The following is a 20,662-nucleotide window of genomic DNA, read 5'->3' on the forward strand; positions in this document are numbered from 1 at the left end:
ACGGTGATGCTTAGCCAATTCGCGCTCTCGGTGAACGCGACAGCTAGTCTCAACTTCCCCAGCGAAACGTTCTCGCAGGACGCGCTCGTCGCGCTGCATACAGCCGCGGCAGATTGTGTGGGGCTCGAATATTCATGTAGATGTTTACCGTGAAGAACATACAGGGCTCGGGCGCATTTCGCAAGTCGCCCTAGCAGCGCCATTGTAATCTGATCACTAAAGTGCGAACAACGTTTGAGGAGGTGAGGTTCGGTGGCCTCTGCGATACTTGACCCGTACGAAAATGTTCGTCGGGATGCAAATGCCACTGGCGTCCAGAAAGACATGCAATACGTATACAACCAGGAATCTGAACTAGCTACATAGTACGGTGTGAGTCCGTGTGACACCCGCCAATTCAAGCAGACTAGCCTCTCGTCCAGAAAGATATGCAATTATTTAGTGCGACATGTCTGAACTACCGACGTCGACATCATGCGCTGCGTACTAGAGGCATGTTAGCTGCCGTCCGCGCATGCGCAAATATTCTTTCGAGACACCATCATCGATGTCGACCGTCGTTTCGCGCTTACCTCACCTCCAGCTGGATGCTTTATGTGAACAAGCTGGCGCCATCATCCAGCGATCCCAAAGTATTCGAAGTCTTCGCAGAGCCTCCCAACGACGTTTCTCGTCGGGATATTTGATTTGCCAGTCACCGCAATGCACACCTCGCCGTTTCGAGATTATTCCGTGGGTAGAGTGTCTGGCTGCTCCGAAGTTTCATTGACACCCGTTACTTGCAGATAGTGTCTGGCTTTTTTGCTCAGGATGACCCCAACGCGGATCCTTCAAGCATCCCAGCTGTGAGTGTAAATCTTCCTTCCTCTTATTGCGCCAATAAATGCATGCTATAGTTTCCGCCTCGTCTCGGTCTCCTAGATGATTCTCCAGACCACTGGGACAAGTTCAAAACTCGGGTTGCCGAATTGAATAGAACTGCTCCAGCCGGGACTACGTATAAGGTCTTATTTCTGGGCCGACATGGTCAAGGATTTCGTACGTTTACTTAGACGTTCGTCCTATGGGTAAGATTATATAACGAATCTTACGATAGACAACGTGGGGGAACAGAAGTACGGTACGAAGGTGCGCATCGCTCCTTCTCTGCTTGGGTGCGTGTTGAACAGTCTTCTCGATCGCAGGCATGGGACGAGTAAGCAGTTTCAAGGTTGTATCCTCTCACTATATGCCCATGGGTGTTATGGATATTACTTGCAGCTACTGGTCCAAGCTCAATGGTGACGGCGAGATCACTTGGGGTCCTGACCCCCTCCTCACCGAGCTCGGTAACGCTCAAGCTGAGGCTGCTCGCTCGGCGTGGACAGCTGAGATGGTTCACGGCATCCCAATGCCCGAGCGTTGTTATGCTAGTCCCTTGCACAGAGCGTTGAGCACCTGGGACTTCACATTCAACAAGTCAGTTATTCTCGGAAAGCAGAATGTCACGATCCTTGAAGTGATGATTTTTACCTTCTTGCTATACTTCTGTTCTTCGCTGACAGGTGTCGCCAGAATCTTCGCGAGGAGTTCGGGGAGCACACGTGCGACATGCGTAACCCACTGTCGAAGATCTACAAAAACTTCCCCCCTCCAGTCTACACCGCTGAGCCGGGATTTACGGAGGAAGACTTGATCTGGGGTCCAGAACGAGAAACCAAAGCGCAGGTCAAAGAGCGTGCAGGTTTGGTGTTGGACCGAATTTTCGAAAGAGATGAGGAAGTTTGTGAGTGTCTACTATATTTCGTCGTACGCAGGATACCGACTGGTGATCGTAGACATCTCAATAACAGCTCATGGAGGGATCATTAACGGACTGCTGGCATCGATGGGGCGTTCACCGTACGCTCTCACGACGGGAGGCAAGTGGTTTGATCGACTAAATTCTCACTCATGGCTCAGCTCGATATGCTTGCAGGAATTTTGCCTTTGGTGGTGAAAGCTGGTGTGAGATTCAACTAATGACCCTGCACGCCTCGGGAGCTGGATAGATGTAGTAGTTATGTTGCAAGTTGTTGATAACTATACAATCATTTTTATGAAGGATGAATTCGTCCAGAGAGGTGGTCCGTGCGTGAGGAACTGAGGATGTAAGATAAGCGCCCGTGTGCTTACACTCTTATGCACACTCTCCGTTATACTCAACCTTCGTCACCTATATTCTCCCTTTATCCTCTTGATTCATCGCTCAGGCGGTACTTCCCACAATGTCTGATCACTTTGCGTCAGAGCAATCCCAGAACACCCACCATCAGCCAGGATCGGCGCCAGGTTCATCTGTGACTGCTGAGGATCCCGCCGCGTCTCTTCGTGCAGCTGCTCTTCTGACCCTCAAGTCAAAGCGTCGAAAAGCATTATCTCTTCTGGTTGAACCGATGAGTAGTCTGCCGCCCCGCTCTCCTGCGGTTTCTTCCTCGATCCAGCTTGATTACGGTCAGGAAGAACCGTTATCTGGTGCGTCTTCTGTAGCTTCAGCGCCAACAGCATCTACTGCGTCGCACTCTACACCACCACCAGCATCGGACGCTATGGAAGTCGATGAAGGCCAAGCAAGAGAAGAAGGCGAGATCAGCGACTCTGAGACGGCTCCCCCCACTCCGGTCCCTCGGCCAGCGAGGCTTGCCGTCCCGGAACCACCACGGCCTCCTCCGCAAGAATTGGTCAAACAGCCGAGTCTTCCAAAGGCACCGCCACCACTGATCAATACAGAACCCGTAGTCCTGTTACCGCTCGATTCTGCGAGTAGCGTTGCGTCAGCTTCCGAGCCGCAGCTGCCCTCTCCGGCCCTTCCTTACGCAGTCGATGCCAATCATGTGCGACCAGGACTGTCAAGTTTGTATTCATTGTGGCTCTTTCACTGTAATCTGCTGATTTATTGTCGATATTATAGTGAACCAAGCCCAATATGACGCTGCGAAAGATATCGTATTAGATCTCCTTGGCTGGGGCGTCCCTCCGGAGTACCTAGTCAATTGTGGCCTCACCCGTGCAATTGTCTATTACGTCTTCGTCGAGTTGAACCTTCGACTTCCTTCAAACCTTGATACCACCGGAATCCTATCATACGAGCCGACGATGTTCCAGGAGCAGAATGCGCTCATCTCCGATGTTGCGCCCCGTACAGACCCTACGTCAATTTACTCGCAGCCGTCCATCGCTGCTCGCCCAGGACCCGATCATCCTAGCCTCCCGCCGAGACCGGCTGTCCCTCAAGGCGGTGTTAAAACTGACTCTGCAAGTTTATCCTCCAAAACGTATGGTCTGTCTGTAGCGGCACCTTCTTTTGTTCCTGGCCTTCCCTCTACACCCACGCCTTCAGCCCCTACCAATGCGAACTTACTCGATATGGAACAACAGAGACGCCAAGAGCTGTTGGCTCGTAAGGCGGTTCTGGACTCACGTAGACTCAAGCAACAGTCGTTAACCACTGTATTGACCCCTTCTACACCTACGATGGCCGAGCCGACGGACGTGGAGATGGCAGCAGAGGTTCCCAAATCAGTGGATGATTTTTTGAAGAGCATCGAGCCTGCGGGTGGCAGTTCGAGCGAGAAGGGAAAGGCAGTGCCCGTCAGAGCACATCCATTGAGTCGGACGAGCACGTTTGACGATATGGACATCGATGAGCCGATTCCTGGTTTGTCGGCAGTCAACGACGCGCTGTACGCCTCTCCGCCGTCGGCGTCGCCGAGCAGATCGATGTCGATGTCTGATAACGCGTCTCCAATTACCACGTACGTGCCTGCACCACCGTCGTCGACAGAAATCTCCTCGAGCACGTCGTCTTCCACCGTTGAAACCTCGGACAGTGGGCACCTTACGTTGAACGGCAGCGATACAGACATGGATGCGATACCTGGATTGGTGCTGGAGCGTTCGCGGTCGGGTTCGATGGGACGTGGTTCAGTGGGGCCAGCATCGCGCAGATCGGGGAAGCGGCCTGTCGCTGCCGACTTTGTCGACATGGAGCCTGGTCCTTCGCGTTCGCATTCGAGCAATGGGCATCGTTCAGGGCACTATCATTCTTCCATGAGACGGAAACACGGTTCCTTTGCCGGTATCAATGGGATGCGGCGCTGCGTCATCAATCTCAGCGATAGTGAAGACGAGATAGAGCATACCATCAATGGTGATGATCAGCAGTACGATGCAGGCGGGTCGTACGGAGGAGCGTCGGCTTCTAGTTCCCATCTACCTGGAATGCTGGGGTCGTCAAGAGTTATGTCTCCTAGCTCTACACCGTCGGGCTTCATGTCTCCGAGTGCACTGCTTGCGAAGGAAGCGGAGATCAGAAAGATGCGAGAGCTTATCTCACAAAGAGAGCAGACCAGACTGCGAAAGCTTGCCACTGTGAGCGCTACCTTCGCCGCCAGGTTGTTCGTGTTGTTGATATGCCCGTGTCTGTAGTTGTCCCGAAGATCAACACCGCCAACAGCCGCCGCTGTTAAGCGAGAGGAGGATGATTCGTTGTATGCCGAATCACTGGCGGGATCCAGCAGTCATTCTACTGAGGTGGGAACGCCCAACGTTGTGGCGAAGGAAGAACAGAACTCGACGCTCGTGCCTTCGCCGTCTGGTCAGTTAGAAACTGTTTGTTGCACTAACTGTTCTATCTTTCTAATTAGCAGCATCAGGCCCTCTACAGTTGTCAATACCATTACCAGAATCAGTATCGGCATCTGACAGCAGCGCTGCAACCCCAATCGGTCCTCCTCTCTGCGCTGCTTCGGCTTGATGTTACACTAGCTGACGTTGCCTCTAGATGTGATCATGAATTCCTTGGAGCATGCCACCACGGGTGACAAAGGCGAGTGCTGATGTTCGCGTGTCGCTATCTTCCTCACACCCTTGTTCTTTCTTTTTCCGTTGTTTGCTCATTGTCACACTATCTCATAATATGATTTTATGATGATACTGATGTAGTTTTGACCGCTGAAGCACGGCAAGAACAAGTGGCAAGGATCCGTTCTTTCTTCGTGCCGCCTCATGCGGTTGTGGAGAGTTTGGCTTAACATATACCTTTTGTTTTTTTTCCTTCTCACTCGTCTGCGTTTGCCTTTTTTTCCTGTACTTCTATTCTTTCGCTTCGTTTCCCTTTCGTTCTTTTCCATTATTTAGGTTAACGGAACACACTATGCAAGTTGGATTCCATCTCGAATCGAGGCTCAAGTCGACGTTGTCAGCTCTGATGCGGTGGCGTCGGCTCAGGTGCGTGACAGCCTTTCCTTCGTTTTTACGATGAATCCCAGAGATGCGTCGCTCCGTCGATATGTACTGACGGGGTTACCATCTACATCAGATAGACTCGCTTTCAAGTACTGATCAAGAGCTACAGCAAGATCAAGAGCAAACTTCTGGATTTACTGCTTACTCTTCGCCGTTAGACTGTTACCCTACCTTACGACCTTACTTACAACACCCGTCGGGCGCTGGTGGCTCTGCAAGCGTACATCAACGAACTAACAAGACATTAGCCCTCAATGTGGCATCATCTATTGATCTCGAGCCCCTGAAGATGGTCGCTGCGGGAAGAGTTTTGATGGACCCCACGAAACGGATATGTCGGTATGAAATTCCAGGAGGAGGAGAGTGCCGGGATCGTAACTGCGAGGATGTCCATCTATCGAGGTTATCTTCGGTGGAGCCTAACGGTACGCACCTTCACCACCGTTCAAGGTTGCTGACGTCTTCATTTCCTGCTCTCATTTGCATGCACCACTCCCGATGTTTTGTCCTACGTCTTCATCACAGACGAAGAGACTGCACAGTACCTGTATGCTGCAATGCCGACAGGCTCGCCGTACAGCGCCGAAGACCTCCTGAATACGCTTTCAGGCGTGCGACGGCACTCTGCAGGGGAAGCGTTCGACGATCGTGTTTCGGAGGCGCTAGCGTCGCTGGGCTTGCGATGATAAGCGCAACTTGACGACTCGTTCCGCTCCGACAAGCAACCACATACCGACGCTTCGGCCTGCCCTCCCGGGCGGGAGGGAATGAAGAGCAGAAAGAAATAATGATATGGATTCACATGGGGAAAATGATCGTGTCAAGAGCGCGAGGCGCCACCGGTTATGCCGGAATCTGCTGAAGAGATGGACTGATTCACTCTTACAGTTGATACAGATCGTCGCTCTCTAAGCAGAAGCCTCACTTGGAGGTGTACATGTCAGATGTTTTTCTCGGGATCACTTGCACTATTTGTTAGCTATTGCATTACATTTAGCGGTACTTGTTTGTTTGTCTCGTACGCAATTGTATCAGTTTCATCCTGGCGACAATTTTGCTGTGTCAGTGGAGTTGGCTCGAATGTGAACGTCGTCAAGATAGAAAGATGTCTGATGCTCGCGAATCAGTGAAAGCCGAATGGGCTACCAAAGACTGGGCGCAAACAGGCTTGCAGGTAGGTCAACGGAAACCCAAAGCGCGCTGCAAAAGCAATCCGACATCTCTACGTACAAAAGCGCCGATCTATTGTCGCACCGCGTTTTAAGTACACGGCCGACAGCCTAAGCTTCCACTGTAGAAGGGAAGTGATACAGTAGTGGACAACAATCTCGAAAACCCCAAAAGAACGTAAATGCTAATAAATATCGCCTGATGGGGATCACTGTTGTGACCGTTGCGGACCTATTTACGGGTTGTAATCCCAGTTCTCGAAGTGCCAGGACACGTCGAGGACACCCACAGAGAGGGCGGCTCCCAACGCCTCAAACAGAGACCGACTCATGTCTGCAAATAAATGTGAGTTTCCGCTTTCGAGAATATAAATCTGACAGTCGCCCACCAATATCGTTAGCGTTGCAACCCATGCATTTGTCACGAGTGCGACCGATCACGGTCACTCCGTTGGCGTTGTTGGTGATTGCCATGTACTGAATACTGATTTAGAGTATGCTTTCGCAAGGAATTTGATATGAAGACTAACCTGATTGCAGTTGCCGCCGCTGCCGTAGATATCATGAGAGATCGCTACGATGTGATCACTGTTCTGGTCTGTGTAGCCGCAAGCACCGAGGCCGACATCAAACCAGGTGCCCTGGAAAGAGACCTTAATACGAGTAGCACTAGCTTATGATGAGACTTACCCTGCCGGTGTGGGTGATACGCTTCACCAACGACGCTCCGTTGTCGGGAACAGGGGAAGAAAACGCAGCGGAGGCGAGGACACAGATGACAAAAATGAGGGTGGCCAACCGAGGCATTATGTGACAGTGATACTGACTTGAAGATCGGATTGTAATGTGTGGGAAGCAATGGCAATACAACAACACGAGCAGCAATGAGAAAACACAAGGAGGGAATGAGACTGGTAAAGAACACTGCAACTTTCCTTGTCTTTATACCACGAGAAACATGAGGCGCCCCGAGCTTCGCGCGATTCAACATATACACACGAAACATAAGGCGGCTGAGATGCGTCAACCTACATCAACAGAGCAGTGCGTTGCACGACCAACAAGGGAGCTTAGGAATAGCGGAAGGTATAGCGCCCCAGAAAATGAAGGCATACCACAATGTTTGAGGGAATACAGTGGACCATATTGAAGCCGTCCCGATCCCCGTGGATAGCGCAATGCGGGACGTTGCATGTATCACCGTGACCAAGTGGTAGTAAAACCGGGGTACTTGGGAAATCGGTCTACTATCACCAGGACCTGGCAGATGGATTTCAAAATCATAGGAGGCCTCGGCGACCAGGGTGAGCGATCAAGCGCGATCAAGCACGGTGAACAGCTGCAATGGAACGCCCTGGTTGTAACTTCTCTTTAAGTCTGTCATCAAAGAACTAATACTCTTTGCTCTTTGCGATGGTCGAGTCGAGAAATAAGTGATGTTCACTCCGATAGTTGTAGAGCTGTTGAATTTTAAGTCAGATCACGCCGACGGTCGAAAAAAAAACTTGCACACCTGGTATGATACTTGCGATGAACATTCGAGCGCCCATACATCGAGTTGAGTCACAGGCGGTCAGACACGGATATCCTGAGAACGAAGATTGAAGCAGATTGTCTACTATATTTGTGTTGAAGCTTTATTAATGGGAGAGTATCGCCAAGAGCATCTTCTACCGGACGCGAGAGTCTATCCAGCGGCAGTATGGAGGCTTTTTCCCTGAGTTCCCTCCAACTGATGTCACATGCCACTACATGATTGCGAACTTTTGGTAGTACCAAACAGATGTTGTTGTCTACCGGACTGGGTCTTCGAAACGCCGCAGCGCTAGTTGGAGTTTCCCAGGTGTAGGCTTGAAGACTAGAAGGGCCAATATCATTCTCGGACCAGCCTGAAAGGGAAGTCTTTAAGACCTTAGGGTAGACAGCGTAACCTACAAGGGACGAGACTACTGAGTCAAGAATCCTCCGAACCTTGCAGAGGAGAAGAGAACTCACGCTCGTGATTCATATAATACTTGCGCAGGTCTGCTGGCCGAGTTTTCAGAGTGACTCATTGCACCGCGTGAAATGCGAAATTTCTAAGACCCAGAATTTGGTTAGGATGCGGCGATTCTGGGATGATTCTGTCGTGATTCTGTCGTGATTTCCCCCTTACCGGAATGTCCCAGTAGTTTGCCAATAACAGAGTGATTTCCCGGTCATTTCTGGCCTTAGCTAAGAGTGCACGCGCTCATGCACGCTCACGTTATCACATACACACCACCATACAACGCGCACGCGTGCCACCGACACGCTCAGCTACGACGCACTGCCAAACACTATCCTGCCGGACTACTGCTTGAACACCGCTACATATTGGAGAAGCTCGAGATAAATGCCTTCATCTGTGCGATAGGTCTTCTTGGTCAGTCCATATGCTAATCATACTCTCGGTGGTACAGATTCCGTGGTGGCAAGCTGAAGAAGCCTGCTTTTGCTCACTTTGCAGCTGGAGCATACGTGGTTTCAAGATCCAGTCCAAGCAAACAATTGCTCAACACAAGAAGAGAGATACTCAGCAACAAGCCCAAGCCGCGGAATCACAACCTCTGGTGTCTCGCATAGGACTGCATACAGTTACCACTCAAGCCGATGTCGCGCTTTCGGAGGATCAGACTGGGGCACTTGATTCTACCACTGGCGAGATACAGGAGTCTACACACCTTCTAGATGATTCTGGTGTCACTTTTCCTAGTGCTGGAGACTTAGACAGTCCTGACTCTCCTGAAGGTTCTCACTGCGCAGATCAGTCATCTCCGGCGCAATCTGTGTTTGACGACGATGTCATACCTAACGATATACCTGATGAGCTTGGAGCTGCAGCCAATGATGGCAATCCCTCTCGGGAAGATGCAACGGTCAATGGAGCAGAATCTGATGTGCATGCCGCTGGAGGACAAGATGAAGATGCAAATGCCGCTGGAGGACAGGACGAAGATGCGCAAGAACATGCTCGCCTTCTGGAGGATGATAGTGGACTTGCACCTGCATTCCGTGAACAACCCCCAGTGCGACTTGCATATCTTGATGCAGTTCTAGGCAATGTCTTTGGTTCTTCTACGGTGGCAGCTTCGGAGCAAAGTCTAAATACTTACCTGGATGTCATAAAACTATGTGGCTGCCTGCCGACTTATCCAAAACCTGCACGAAGCCTCGTTACTGCTAAATGGCGACTGGGGCTCGATGTGGAGTCTTACTTCGAGAGGATTGCTATATGCACAGTATGTTACAAGCCCTACACCTCTGACGAGATCGCTACATTGGCTGCCCCCAACTGTACTACTCGCCGCTGCAAAGGAATTGCCTACAGGGTGAAGCGTGACCTCGATGGCAAAGAAAGATGAATGTCGGCAAAAATACAGCCATATGCGTCTCTTATTAAAGCGCTCTGCCGTTTCGCTCTGCGTCCCAATTTCGTGAAGAATCTTATCGACCCCACTACTCTGCGCCATCGTCCTATTCCTACTTATGAGCTCATGAGTGATATCCATGACGCTGAGCACTACGGTACTCTAGAAGTGGGCACGAAGCGCGTGGTAAACCAAAATGGCGAAGTGTCGGATGTTGAGGTTTCTGAAGGTACCAGGAGAAGGTTGTTGGAATGCGATGTGGGGCTGAGCTTCACTATCAATGTTGATTGGTGAGTCTTACATAATGCAGGAGTCTGTTGCGAGAGTACTTGTGCCTCTATAGGTTTGGCATTACCGACAACCGGCCTCATTCTGCCGGTGGAGTGTATCTCACGATTAACAACTTGCACCGCTCAGTGTGCTTTCTCCAACAGAATGTTCACCTCGCTACTGTCATTCCTGGCCCGAAGGAACCAAGCTTAGAGCAACTAAACTATTCACTGGATCCCTTGGTTAAGGAGATGCATCTGCTGAATACCGGTAAGATCATTCCTTCATGATATCAGGCTCAAGCATCACTTTGAATGTGTGTATAGGTGTCATCATGCTAATGTATAGCCGACAAATTCCGCCCCGCATTCAAGGCGGCCTGGAGTTGCATGTTAGCGACATTCAAGCAGCACGCAAAGTCACCGGTTCGGCAGGGCATTCTCATAAATCACACCCTTGCAACATCTGCCTTATATCGCATGATGACATCAATACTGCAGCAGGGTATAGCATCGCCCGTAAGCCTCAATTTGTTTGTAATGAATTCCTCTTGCATACCTTCTTACACTCCAGATTTTGTTCTGCGGGATGATTGGCAACAACTCGCATTAGGATTCAAGTCAAAGAACGCTAAAACAAAGAAAAAGCAAAAGGAAATACTCGACCAGAGTGGAGTGCGACACTCTGTTTTGAACGAATGTGCGGGATTTATGCCAGTTGCAACTACGGCACTCGACTATATGCATAATTTCTATGGTTTGTTTTATTTGGTGCATGCACGAAGAGCCGACTGTATGCTCTCATTCAGGTATCGTCAAAGAGATGCACAACAAAGTTTTGGATGAGGGGTACCTTCTAGATGCTGCGGGCTGGAGGCTGATGGAGGAGAGTCAGAACTCGATCATCTGGCCATCGGGTATTGGTCGGCTTCCTAAAAATGTGAGCAGCTCGCTAAGTTGTCTTGGAACATTTGCTAACCTGATGTCTTGAGCTTGGCGACAACCATGGTTTGCAGAAGGCAGATCAGTGGTGTCATTGGGTCAACGTGCAGACCACAGTAATGTGGATCTGTTGGCGTGACAAGAATGATAAAATTCCACACAGAGAACCACCCATTCCTTTGAATGCAAAGCATGAACCGACATTCCAATGATATCTTGATGAGGTGTACCAACTCCTCATCTACCTCTCTGTTGCTGAATGGATCCTGGCCAGCAAGGCTATTTCCATGGACGAGGTTGGCCGTGGCCAGCGTTACTTGCAGAAGTTCTCTCAAGGCATCCTCGCACTCGGCGCACACTTGGTAATCAACCATCATATGAGTATGCATTATTCACTTGTATTCAAATTATTTGGCCCTGCATATGCATGGTGGCTGTTCGCATTCGAGTGCTGCAATGGCGAGCAAGAAGCTGTCAATTTAAATGGGCATGCCAAAGGTGAAATGGAGACAACACTGATGCGCAATTGGCTCGCGAAACAGCGTTTGTATGAATTGGTAGAAGTACTTTAAATTTTTGCAATTGGAGACTGCTGATACTCCTCTCGGTATACAGTTTGTCTCTATGCCAGAGAACGCATCCCCAGAGGAGCGGAAACTAATGTCTCGTGTAACCACACAGAAGGGTATGAATCGAGGTACCCTGCACACACAACTGGCAGGTTTTGGTACAGGTGCGATGGTCTTCTTTCGAATATGTTATGCCGCGAGTGATACAGTCTCCCAGATGGTTCAATAAGGATGCCGAACTCCATGTGTAGGAAGAAGGAAACAAGATTTATCAATCTTCGAAGCCTACCTCATGCTGAAGTATATGGCTTGCTCTTAAGCTACACTCGCTCTGCATGGCCCGACCTCAATATTGTTGATGACTTCACCACATCTGCAGGTTTCATTCCCCTGTCAGCTTCTCATTCTGCTATCGGCATACCATTCCTGTACAGGGATGGTATACGGTATGGATCCTCGCTAGATGGCCGATCTCAAGCAGACCGCCATGCTTGTGTTGATTTTACACACTCCAGAGTGCCCTGCCGCCTGCTGTATCATTTTAAGCTAAGTATTACAGGCAAGCCACATGTATTCTGTTCTATTGTCCAACGGATGAAGGCAGACGAGCGCATTCCAACCATGCCATGGTCAATGTAGTGCGCAACTAATATCTTCGTGAAAAATTGTGCACCAACTGACGGAATGTGCAGTGCAACAGAACTCGGCATCTACGTCGCCTATCGTGACACCTACCATGACCTTGAGGTTGTCCCGACCGATAAACTCGCAGCTGCAGTTGCATTACTACCAACCACCTCTCGCCGCCTTGGCGCTGATGTGCTGTTATGGATAGTTCACTTGTTTGATCGGGTTAGTCTCATCGCTGCAGTGATTACACCTCTGCATTGACACACTAATTCTGATGATACAAAGATGGGCATTGAACCTACTGATGATTGGCTGGATGAAGTTGAACAAGAACTCGACGGCAGACCCGACGATCAAGATCAGGATGATGAACAAGAAACATGAAGGCCACATGGCCGACATCGCACACAGTGATCACTGCGACTCGCAGTAATCAGGTCTCTAAGGTGAGAACTGCGTTCATGTCCTCACCATTCAATAACTCATCAAGCTCCGCCCTGGACTTCTCCGCTGCACTCCGATCTATAGCACGTTTCTTCCCCTTCCCCCTCTTTGATCCTTCTCCATTGTGCTTGCGTTTCTTCTCACTTTCCGGCTCTGGATCTTCCGGGTCTCCCCACGCCATACCACTCTTAGCGACTCTCCCAGATGTAAACCAGTGCTCATTCACATCTAACAGCTCTTGCTTTACCTGCCATGCACGAATCTGACTCTTGAAGTTCTTGGCCTTCGGTGGAACACTATCCTTTTTCTCTGCCCCTCGTATACGTGTGGTCGCTGCCTTGGCCTTGTCTGGCTCCAGATCAGCAATCGCGTCGATGTCTTGGTATAACTGCTTAACCTGTGATTGGTATTAGTCCTCGTAGATGCATAGAAATGGTGAGAACTCTCACGATATCACTACGATAGTCGGGCGCGCGACTTATCCATTTCTTCATTCCTTCCCCCGGGATTGCATCTGGATCGTCTTCGTCATCTGACATGGTGTTGGTTATGAATGCTGAGTCAAACTTAGCATCCGTGTATGTGGAGTGTGCGCGTTTGCGCTGGCGAGCTTTGAGTTTCTTTCGGGCGCAATGTGAGTATGATGCATTTTGATATTGTAATCAAAACTCACCGACGAGACTCGGGAATTCTGTGCTCCGCGGGGCCTACTCTGTCTTGTATCCTTGGTAGCTACAGGCAACACCTGCCCCTCATCCTCTCCACCACCTTTGACGGCCTGCTCACCAAAGCCATCATCTTCAGCGGCTTGTAAGTCATCATTGCTCTCTGCAATCTTGTTGATCTCGCCCCACTCATATGCCATGTAGTCATACTTCGATCTGATTTGGGTCTCGAGGTCTGTATCAAGGATGTCCTCTAGGAACTTCTTGCATGTCGGCACCCATTGGGCACCGAGCGCACGAACTGTCTCTAACACCTTTCGAAGACCCATGGCATTGGTTTTCTGAGATGCGGAGTGCTTTCACATGAAACGGATAAGTGGCTGGTGAGTACCCGGGTCCTTAGGCCACAGCTCATGCTCGCGTGATATCTGATAAGGGTAGAATGGCAGAGACTTGGGGTCAATCTTCGGAACACCCATCAAATGTTTGAATGCCATATTGACGGCATCCTGAATCACTGTATTTAGCTGGCTGATATGGCCAATAACACTTAGCGTGCATACTTTGATCGGCTTACTCTCTGCAGCATCACGACTGAGCTCCAGTTTTTTCTCGTCCTCATCCATCTCATCTGCAGGCTGCTCTACTTCTCCTGCCATTGCGTCAACTTCTTGTGCAGAGCTCGGCCCGCTGTTGTCACCGCCTTCGACTGCAATACCTAGTTGCTCCTCAAGATATTCAACCCGCTGCCGGATCACCAACAGCTCGCCTTTGAGGACCTGGTTCTCCCCATGCAGAACCTGTACGATCTTCTGTGTCTTCTCCTTGTATGCTGACAAACTTGTTTTCAAGTTTTCTATCTCCTCGATGGCAGCGTTGAGCTTCGCAATGTTCGGATTCGGCGCTGAGTTGCTAGCCATGACCGATAGCAGGGTGCTCGAGTGGGGTGTCAGGTTGCTCTTCCCCGTCTCTGAGTCCGGACTTATGTGCGCGTTGGCTTATCATCGTCTTCCTGTAGTATGCTAGCTGTCTGCGAATCCCTACGGTGTCATTTGGGTGTCCGAGAGCGCGTCTAAAATAATGCATTTTCATTCATTTTCTACTGCCATATAGGGAATTTTTGTGAATTACACAAGCCTGATCATGACTGAACAGAATTTGACCAGAATGCTACCTGACACTTCTCAGGAACATCGCCATAACCTAGTTAAACTGACAAAGTTCTGTGATGGGCAGGATTTCATAAGAATGTACTCAGAACCTCCTCCGAATCGACATAACCTAACCAAATTCTGGGTCTTAGAAATTTTGCATTTCACGCGGTGTTGCTGAGTGCAACTTGCCTAGAAGAGCACACTGGCCATTACAGCAAATAGGCCGCGCCTGCACCGCGTGAAATGAAAGATTTCTAAGACCCAGAATTTGGTTAGGATACGTCAATTCGGAGGAGGTTCTGAGTACATTCTTATGAAATCCTGCCCATCACAGAACTTTGTCAGTTTAACTAGGTTATGGCGATGTTCCTGAGAAGTTTCAGCTAGCATTCTGGTTAAATTCTGTCCAGTCACGATCAGGCTTGCGTAATTCACAAAAATTCCCTATATGGCAGTAGAAAATGAATGAAAATGCATTATTTTAGACGCGCTCTCGGACACCCAAATGACATCGTAGGGATTCGCAGACAGCTAGCATACTACAGGAAGACAATGACAAGCCACATCAGGAAAAAATGCCTTGACTACATGGCCCGACGTAGCCTAGGTAGCAGTGGTAGCCCGGTAGACAAGTCCCCAGTTATATTGTACTGGTAGCTGCTGCAGCACCTCTGTAGTGCCCTGTAGCCCAGTAGGCATCCTACGTAGCTGTAAGTAATCCATTGTAATCGGCGGTAAAGTGGTAGCCCCTGGCCAAATTTCATAGCTAGAAGCCGAATAGCCGTCAAATCACACCAATGGACACAGTGCAAGAAATATATTCAGAATATACTAGCTATATTACACTAAACCGGAGTGCTGAAGCAGGGAAGCACGAGCAGATCAGAGCAGCGGGAAACAACAAACAGTGCCTGGCCGTTCATGTGTCGGCTGCCCGCGCGAACGAGGAGGTCGGAGGAAGGGGCGAAGGGCGAGGGGAGTGCGAAGTGGCAGTGCGAGGGCGGGGCCGTCGACCTCGCGCAGCCGTGCGGTGTTGCCTGGCTGTTCGCGTGTTGGCTCCTCACACGAACGAGAAGGCCAAAGGACAGAGGGGCAAAGGGCGAGGGGAGTGCGAGGCCGTGGTGAGAGGGCGGGGCCGTCGACCTCGCGCAGCCGTGCGGTGTTGCCTGGCTGTCCGCGTGTCAGCTCCTCGCGCGAACGAGAAGGCTGGAGGACAGAGAGGCGAAGCACAAGGGGAGTGCGAGGCCATGGTGAGAGGGCGGGGCTGTCGACCTCGCACAGCCGCGCGGTGTTGCCTGGCTGTCTGCGTGTCAGCTCCTCGCGCAAACGAGGAGGGCAGAGGAGGATGGGGGACCGAGGTGGCAGGAGAGTGTGGGAGTGTTGGGCCAGAGCGGCGTCGTCGCACCGTGGTGGCCAGTGCAACGACGAGGAGGAAAAAGTTAGCACTGTATTGTAGGGATATGAAAAATCTTTTTTTAACTGACCTGGGGGTGCCCTTCGACCTCCGAAAACAAACATGCTGCCGAACGTTTGCGTTCAATGGTGTGGGGGAGCGTGAACTGGAGGTTGGAGGTGTCGCCAAAAGTCTGCATCGTGCATCGTGAGCAGTGGTGAGTGTTCATCATCAGACATCGTGATACGGAGCACTCGCCGGCTTTCATCCTCTCCTCTGGGTGCATGATGCTGGGTGTCCCGCGATCTTCGTGGTGCGGGCAGAAGGTCATGAGGAGCGCACTGCATGATGCTGGCATGTACATATGCTGTCTGGAGGACAGACTAGGGCATGTATATCTCAAAGGACAGGCTTTAAACTTCGGCTTTAAGCTTGAGCCCGAAGATTCGTGCATAGGTAGCTGCATGAGGCTAGGAAGGCAGAAATAGCATAGATAAATTGAGAGGACGAGTAGCAGTGAGATGCGACACCGCAGCCAACTGAATTTGATGAGAGACACACCGGTGAGAGGCCAAGAGACAAGAAGAAAGACAGCGATGCCAACAGAGGATGCGCAAGAGTTGGGACGACCCACAAATTTTACCAAGTTCACGGAGCACGTGGTCGATGGTGCCATAGTTCGTAACAACTGGCCAATGCTTCCCGCCCTTCCCGACCTGCTCTGGCAGTGACTGAAGCACGAGGTGAAGCAGGTTGCTATCGGTTCTGTAACTATATAGCTAGCAGATAAACACAGAAAATATGCCAACACTACATTCCATAGTTCATCTACTGTCTATTCACAGTCCCAAGTCACTGAAGAGCCAGCTTAGCCAAGATATCCCTTTGCAGATGCCCACATTTAGGCTTGCATGCACCGGGAATTGGGCACGTTTGAGATCTCAATGCATGGTAGCATACGAACCAACTCAATTTTTAAGATGCTTTAAAGCTCCGCTTGATAGGCGTAACCTCTCCATGGTGCTATGGAAATGTGAGTGGTGGCTACACAGCCCTACAGAGGTGTACATTGAGCGACGTGCGGCTACATGCCCTACATGTGTCTACGTAATCATGGCGGCAGCTACCTCACTTGGCGCTTTTTCCTGATGCAACGTGCACATAAGTCCGGACTCAGAGATGGGGAAGAGCAACCTGACACCCCACTCGAGCACCCTGCTATCGGTCATGGCTAGCAACTTAGCGCTGAATCCGAACATTGCGAAGCTCAACACTGCCATCGAGGAGATAGAAAACTTGAAAACAAGTTTGTCAGCATACAAGGAGAAGACGCAGAAGGTCGTACAGATTCTGCATGGGGAGAACCAGGTCCTCAAAGGCGAGCTGTTGGTGATCTGGCAGCGGGTTGAATACCTTGAGGAGCAACTAGGTATTGCAGTCGAAGGTGGTGACAACGGCGAGCCGAGCACTACAGTTGACGCGACGGTAGGAGAAGTAGAGCAGCCCGCAGATGAGATGGATGAGGATGAGAAAAAACTGGAGCTCAGTCGTGATGCTGCAGAGAGTAAGCCGATCAAAGTACGCACAATAATTAGTGTTATCGGCCATATCAGCCGGCTAAATACAGTGATCCAGGATGCCGTCAACACAGCTGTGGTTCCCACCATTGTATTACAATTGCCCACAACACTGGGCAGGCCATTGTGCACAACTCACCAGCCATTGTAATTGTAATAACACTGGGCACATTGTAATACAATGGCAATTACAATGCCAGCCACATTGTAATACAATGACAATTACAATGCTGACCACATTGTAATTGAAAAAACAAGTGTTCACAGTGAGAGTTAAACCCCTGACCTCATGGCCGAAGTTTTGCTTATATAAGCTACACAAGTTATGTGCTCTAACCACTACACTATTGGTGCTTGCTGTTACTTCAACCTCAATTGTATATAATGAGTCTGTCCACTACAATAGAATATACAAGCTTCTATTACAAATACTAACACTTGTTACTATTCATTTACATAATATTCTAAATCATTATCTTTCTTTCTAATATCCTTTTAAAATATAATGCACATTCTAATATTATATCTAATACTATTACTTTAAAGCATTAGAAGTATTTGTAATAGAAGCTTGTATATTCTATTGTAGTTGACAGCATTATATACAATTGAGGTTGAAGTAACAGCAAGCACCAATAGCGTAGTGGTTAGAGCACATAACTTGTGTAGCTTATATAAGCAAAACTTCGGCCATGAGATCAGGGGTTCAACTCTTACTGTGAACACTTGTTTTTCAATTACAATGTGGCCAGCATTGTAATTGTCATTATATTACAATGTGGCTGGCATTGTAATTGCCATTGTATTATAACGTGCCCAGTGTTATTACAATTACAATGGCTGGTGAGTTGTGCACAATGGCCTGCCCAGTGTTGTGGGCAATTGTAATACAATGGTGGCCACCACTGGTGATGTTTCTTGTTCATCATGCTGATCTTGATCGTCGGGTCTGCCCTCGAGTTCTTGTTCGACTTCATCTAGCCAATCATCAGTGGGCTCAATGCCCATCTTTGTATCATTAGAATTAGCATGTCAATGCAGAGGTGTAATCACTGCGGCGTGAGATATTAGTTGCGCACTACATGGACCATGGCATGGTTGGAATGCACTCATCTGCCTTCATCCGTTGGACAATAGAACAGAATACATGTGGCTTGCCTGTAATACTTAGCTTAAAATGATACAGCAGGTGGCAGGGCACTCTGGAGTGCGTAAAATCAACACAAGCATGGTGGTCTGCTTGAGATCGGCCATTTAGCGAAAATCCATACCGTATACCATCCCTGTACAGGAATGGTATGCCGATAGCAGAATGAGAAGCTGACAGGGGAATGAAACCTGCGGATGTGGTGAAGTCATCAACAATATTGAGGTCGGGTCATGCAGAGCGAGTGTAGCTTAAGAGCAAGCCATATACTTCAGCATGAGGTAGGCTTCGAAGATTGATAAATCTTGTTTCCTTCTTCCTACACATGGAGTTCGGCATCCTTATTGAACCATCTGGGAGACTGTATCACTCGCGGCATAACATATTCGAAAGAAGACCATCGCACCTGTACCAAAACCTGCCAGTTGTGTGCGCAAGGTACCTCGATTCATACCCTTCTGTGTGGTTACACGAGACATTAGTTTCTGCTCCTCTGGGGATGTGTTCTCTGGCATAGAGACAAACTGTATACCGAGAGGAGTATCAGCAGTCTCCAATTGCAAAAATTTAAAGTACTTCTACCAATTCATACAAACGCTGTTTCGCGAGCCAATTGCGCATCAGTGTTGTCTCCATTTCACCTTTGGCATGCCCATTTAAATTGACAGCTTCTTGCTCGCCATTGCAGCACTCGAATGCGAACAGCCACCATGCATATGCAGGGCCAAATAATTTGAATACAAGTGAATAATGCATACTCATATGATGGTTGATTACCAAGTGTGCGCCGAGTGCGAGGATGCCTTGAGAGAACTTCTGCAAGTAACGCTGGCCACGGCCAACCTCGTCCATGGAAATAGCCTTGCTGGCCAGGATCCATTCAGCAACAGAGAGGTAGATGAGGAGTTGGTACACCTCATCAAGATATCATTGGAATGTCGGTTCATGCTTTGCATTCAAAGGAATGGGTGGTTCTCTGTGTGGAATTTTATCATTCTTGTCACGCCAACAGATCCACATTACTGTGGTCTGCACGTTGACCCAACGACACCACTGATCTGCCTTCTGCAAACCATGGTTGTCACCAAGCTCAAGACATCAGGTTAGCAAATGTTCCAAGACAACTTAGCGAGCTGCTCACATTTTTAGGAAGCCGACCAATACCCAACAGCCAGATGATCGAGTTCTGACTCTCTTCCATCAGCCTCCAGCCCACAGCATCTAGAAGGTACCCCTCATCCAAAACTTTGTTGTGCATCTCTTTGACGATACCTGAATGAGAGCATACAGTCGGCTCTTCGTGCATGCACCAAATAAAACAAACCATAGAAATTATGCATATAGTCAAGCGCTGTAGTCGCGACTGGCATAAATTCCGCACATTCATTCAAAACAGAGTGTCGCACTCCACTCTGGTCATGTTACGGGGGCCAGTCATGCCATCGTACATCCGGTTTGTCGTCGTCAGTGACTAGGCCTTTGCAAGGGCTCAAGTTAATCGTGAGGGGTCCGATCTCCAGTCATAGCGATTACCAGAGGTCGGCCCAGTGGAGTAGTCTTATGAATGCTTGGCTGCTGTCTGCGGACCAAGGTCGATCTGTTGCACAGATGTAGATGGTAAAACTGGTTGATGTGTAACCAGGACAAGATGGGGACTCCAGCTTGTCCTGTCGGTCTTATATACAAGTACAGGCGTCTGTCTATCTGTAATACTAGAACTACGATTGGTCCATCGGTATCAATACAAGGGCACAGGGTTCGTATACCTGTCCCACCATCATGAGAATGCTGAGTCAGTTATGACTCTGCGTGAGAGACAATCTGTCCATATGGGGATAAGGTCGTGCTGCAAAGACAAGGCAGCAGCAAGGTCATCGTGCATCTAGCGCATGTATCAGGGTCTAGGGCCATGCCCATGAGGTTCAGTATCTGTATTGTAAGAGTAAGGCAAAGGTGAGGCAACCATGCCTTTGTCGTGTGTGTGATAGGAAGTGCGTCCTAGGTCTGGATCTCGTACATGAGGTAAACATGCCTTGAGCACAAGGCGCA

The 20,662-nt window shown here is 49.5% G+C and overlaps 8 protein-coding genes across 8 annotated transcripts; 5 read left to right on the forward strand and 3 right to left on the reverse strand.

Moving 5' to 3' along the window:
- Window positions 1–702: 702 nt before the first annotated feature.
- Window positions 703–2,001, forward strand: SCP_0501770 (Probable phosphoglycerate; the record flags this gene model as incomplete). The annotated part of the gene is made up of 9 exons (XM_027758242.1): window positions 703–732; window positions 786–845; window positions 897–1,038; window positions 1,097–1,128; window positions 1,185–1,195; window positions 1,261–1,498; window positions 1,555–1,765; window positions 1,818–1,901; window positions 1,958–2,001. 9 exons carry the CDS (start codon window positions 703–705, stop codon window positions 1,999–2,001), a joined length of 852 nt encoding a protein of 283 aa, XP_027614043.1.
- A 245-nt stretch (window positions 2,002–2,246) lies between these two features.
- Window positions 2,247–5,951, forward strand: SCP_0501780 (predicted protein; the record flags this gene model as incomplete). The annotated part of the gene is made up of 9 exons (XM_027758243.1): window positions 2,247–2,871; window positions 2,930–4,389; window positions 4,447–4,615; window positions 4,674–4,745; window positions 4,802–4,846; window positions 4,963–4,994; window positions 5,158–5,247; window positions 5,339–5,690; window positions 5,791–5,951. 9 exons carry the CDS (start codon window positions 2,247–2,249, stop codon window positions 5,949–5,951), a joined length of 3,006 nt encoding a protein of 1,001 aa, XP_027614044.1.
- A 719-nt stretch (window positions 5,952–6,670) lies between these two features.
- On the reverse strand, window positions 6,671–7,241 carry SCP_0501790 (hypothetical protein; the record flags this gene model as incomplete). Its single annotated transcript, XM_027758244.1, has 4 exons — window positions 6,671–6,768; window positions 6,824–6,911; window positions 6,965–7,075; window positions 7,125–7,241. 4 exons carry the CDS (start codon window positions 7,239–7,241, stop codon window positions 6,671–6,673), a joined length of 414 nt encoding a protein of 137 aa, XP_027614045.1.
- A 1,607-nt stretch (window positions 7,242–8,848) lies between these two features.
- Window positions 8,849–11,246, forward strand: SCP_0501800 (hypothetical protein; the record flags this gene model as incomplete). The annotated part of the gene is made up of 7 exons (XM_027758245.1): window positions 8,849–9,784; window positions 9,836–10,113; window positions 10,167–10,363; window positions 10,420–10,611; window positions 10,667–10,849; window positions 10,902–11,032; window positions 11,085–11,246. The coding sequence occupies 7 exons, from the start codon at window positions 8,849–8,851 to the stop codon at window positions 11,244–11,246; spliced, it is 2,079 nt and encodes a 692-aa protein (XP_027614046.1).
- Window positions 11,247–12,224: 978 nt separating this feature from the next.
- SCP_0501810 (hypothetical protein) lies at window positions 12,225–12,617 on the forward strand (the record flags this gene model as incomplete). The annotated part of the gene is made up of 3 exons (XM_027758246.1): window positions 12,225–12,241; window positions 12,296–12,455; window positions 12,519–12,617. 3 exons carry the CDS (start codon window positions 12,225–12,227, stop codon window positions 12,615–12,617), a joined length of 276 nt encoding a protein of 91 aa, XP_027614047.1.
- A 49-nt stretch (window positions 12,618–12,666) lies between these two features.
- Window positions 12,667–14,262, reverse strand: SCP_0501820 (hypothetical protein; the record flags this gene model as incomplete). The annotated part of the gene is made up of 4 exons (XM_027758247.1): window positions 12,667–13,074; window positions 13,127–13,297; window positions 13,351–13,698; window positions 13,906–14,262. 4 exons carry the CDS (start codon window positions 14,260–14,262, stop codon window positions 12,667–12,669), a joined length of 1,284 nt encoding a protein of 427 aa, XP_027614048.1.
- A 1,116-nt stretch (window positions 14,263–15,378) lies between these two features.
- On the reverse strand, window positions 15,379–16,014 carry SCP_0501830 (hypothetical protein; the record flags this gene model as incomplete). Its single annotated transcript, XM_027758248.1, has 1 exon — window positions 15,379–16,014. The coding sequence occupies one exon, from the start codon at window positions 16,012–16,014 to the stop codon at window positions 15,379–15,381; it is 636 nt and encodes a 211-aa protein (XP_027614049.1).
- A 1,054-nt stretch (window positions 16,015–17,068) lies between these two features.
- Window positions 17,069–17,617, forward strand: SCP_0501840 (hypothetical protein; the record flags this gene model as incomplete). Its single annotated transcript, XM_027758249.1, has 1 exon — window positions 17,069–17,617. One exon carries the CDS (start codon window positions 17,069–17,071, stop codon window positions 17,615–17,617), a length of 549 nt encoding a protein of 182 aa, XP_027614050.1.
- Window positions 17,618–20,662: the final 3,045 nt, after the last annotated feature.

The sequence above is a fragment of the Sparassis crispa genome (assembly GCF_003851025.1).
Source record: "Sparassis crispa DNA, contig_000004F, whole genome shotgun sequence".
In the NCBI taxonomy this organism is placed as follows: domain Eukaryota; kingdom Fungi; phylum Basidiomycota; class Agaricomycetes; order Polyporales; family Sparassidaceae; genus Sparassis; species Sparassis crispa.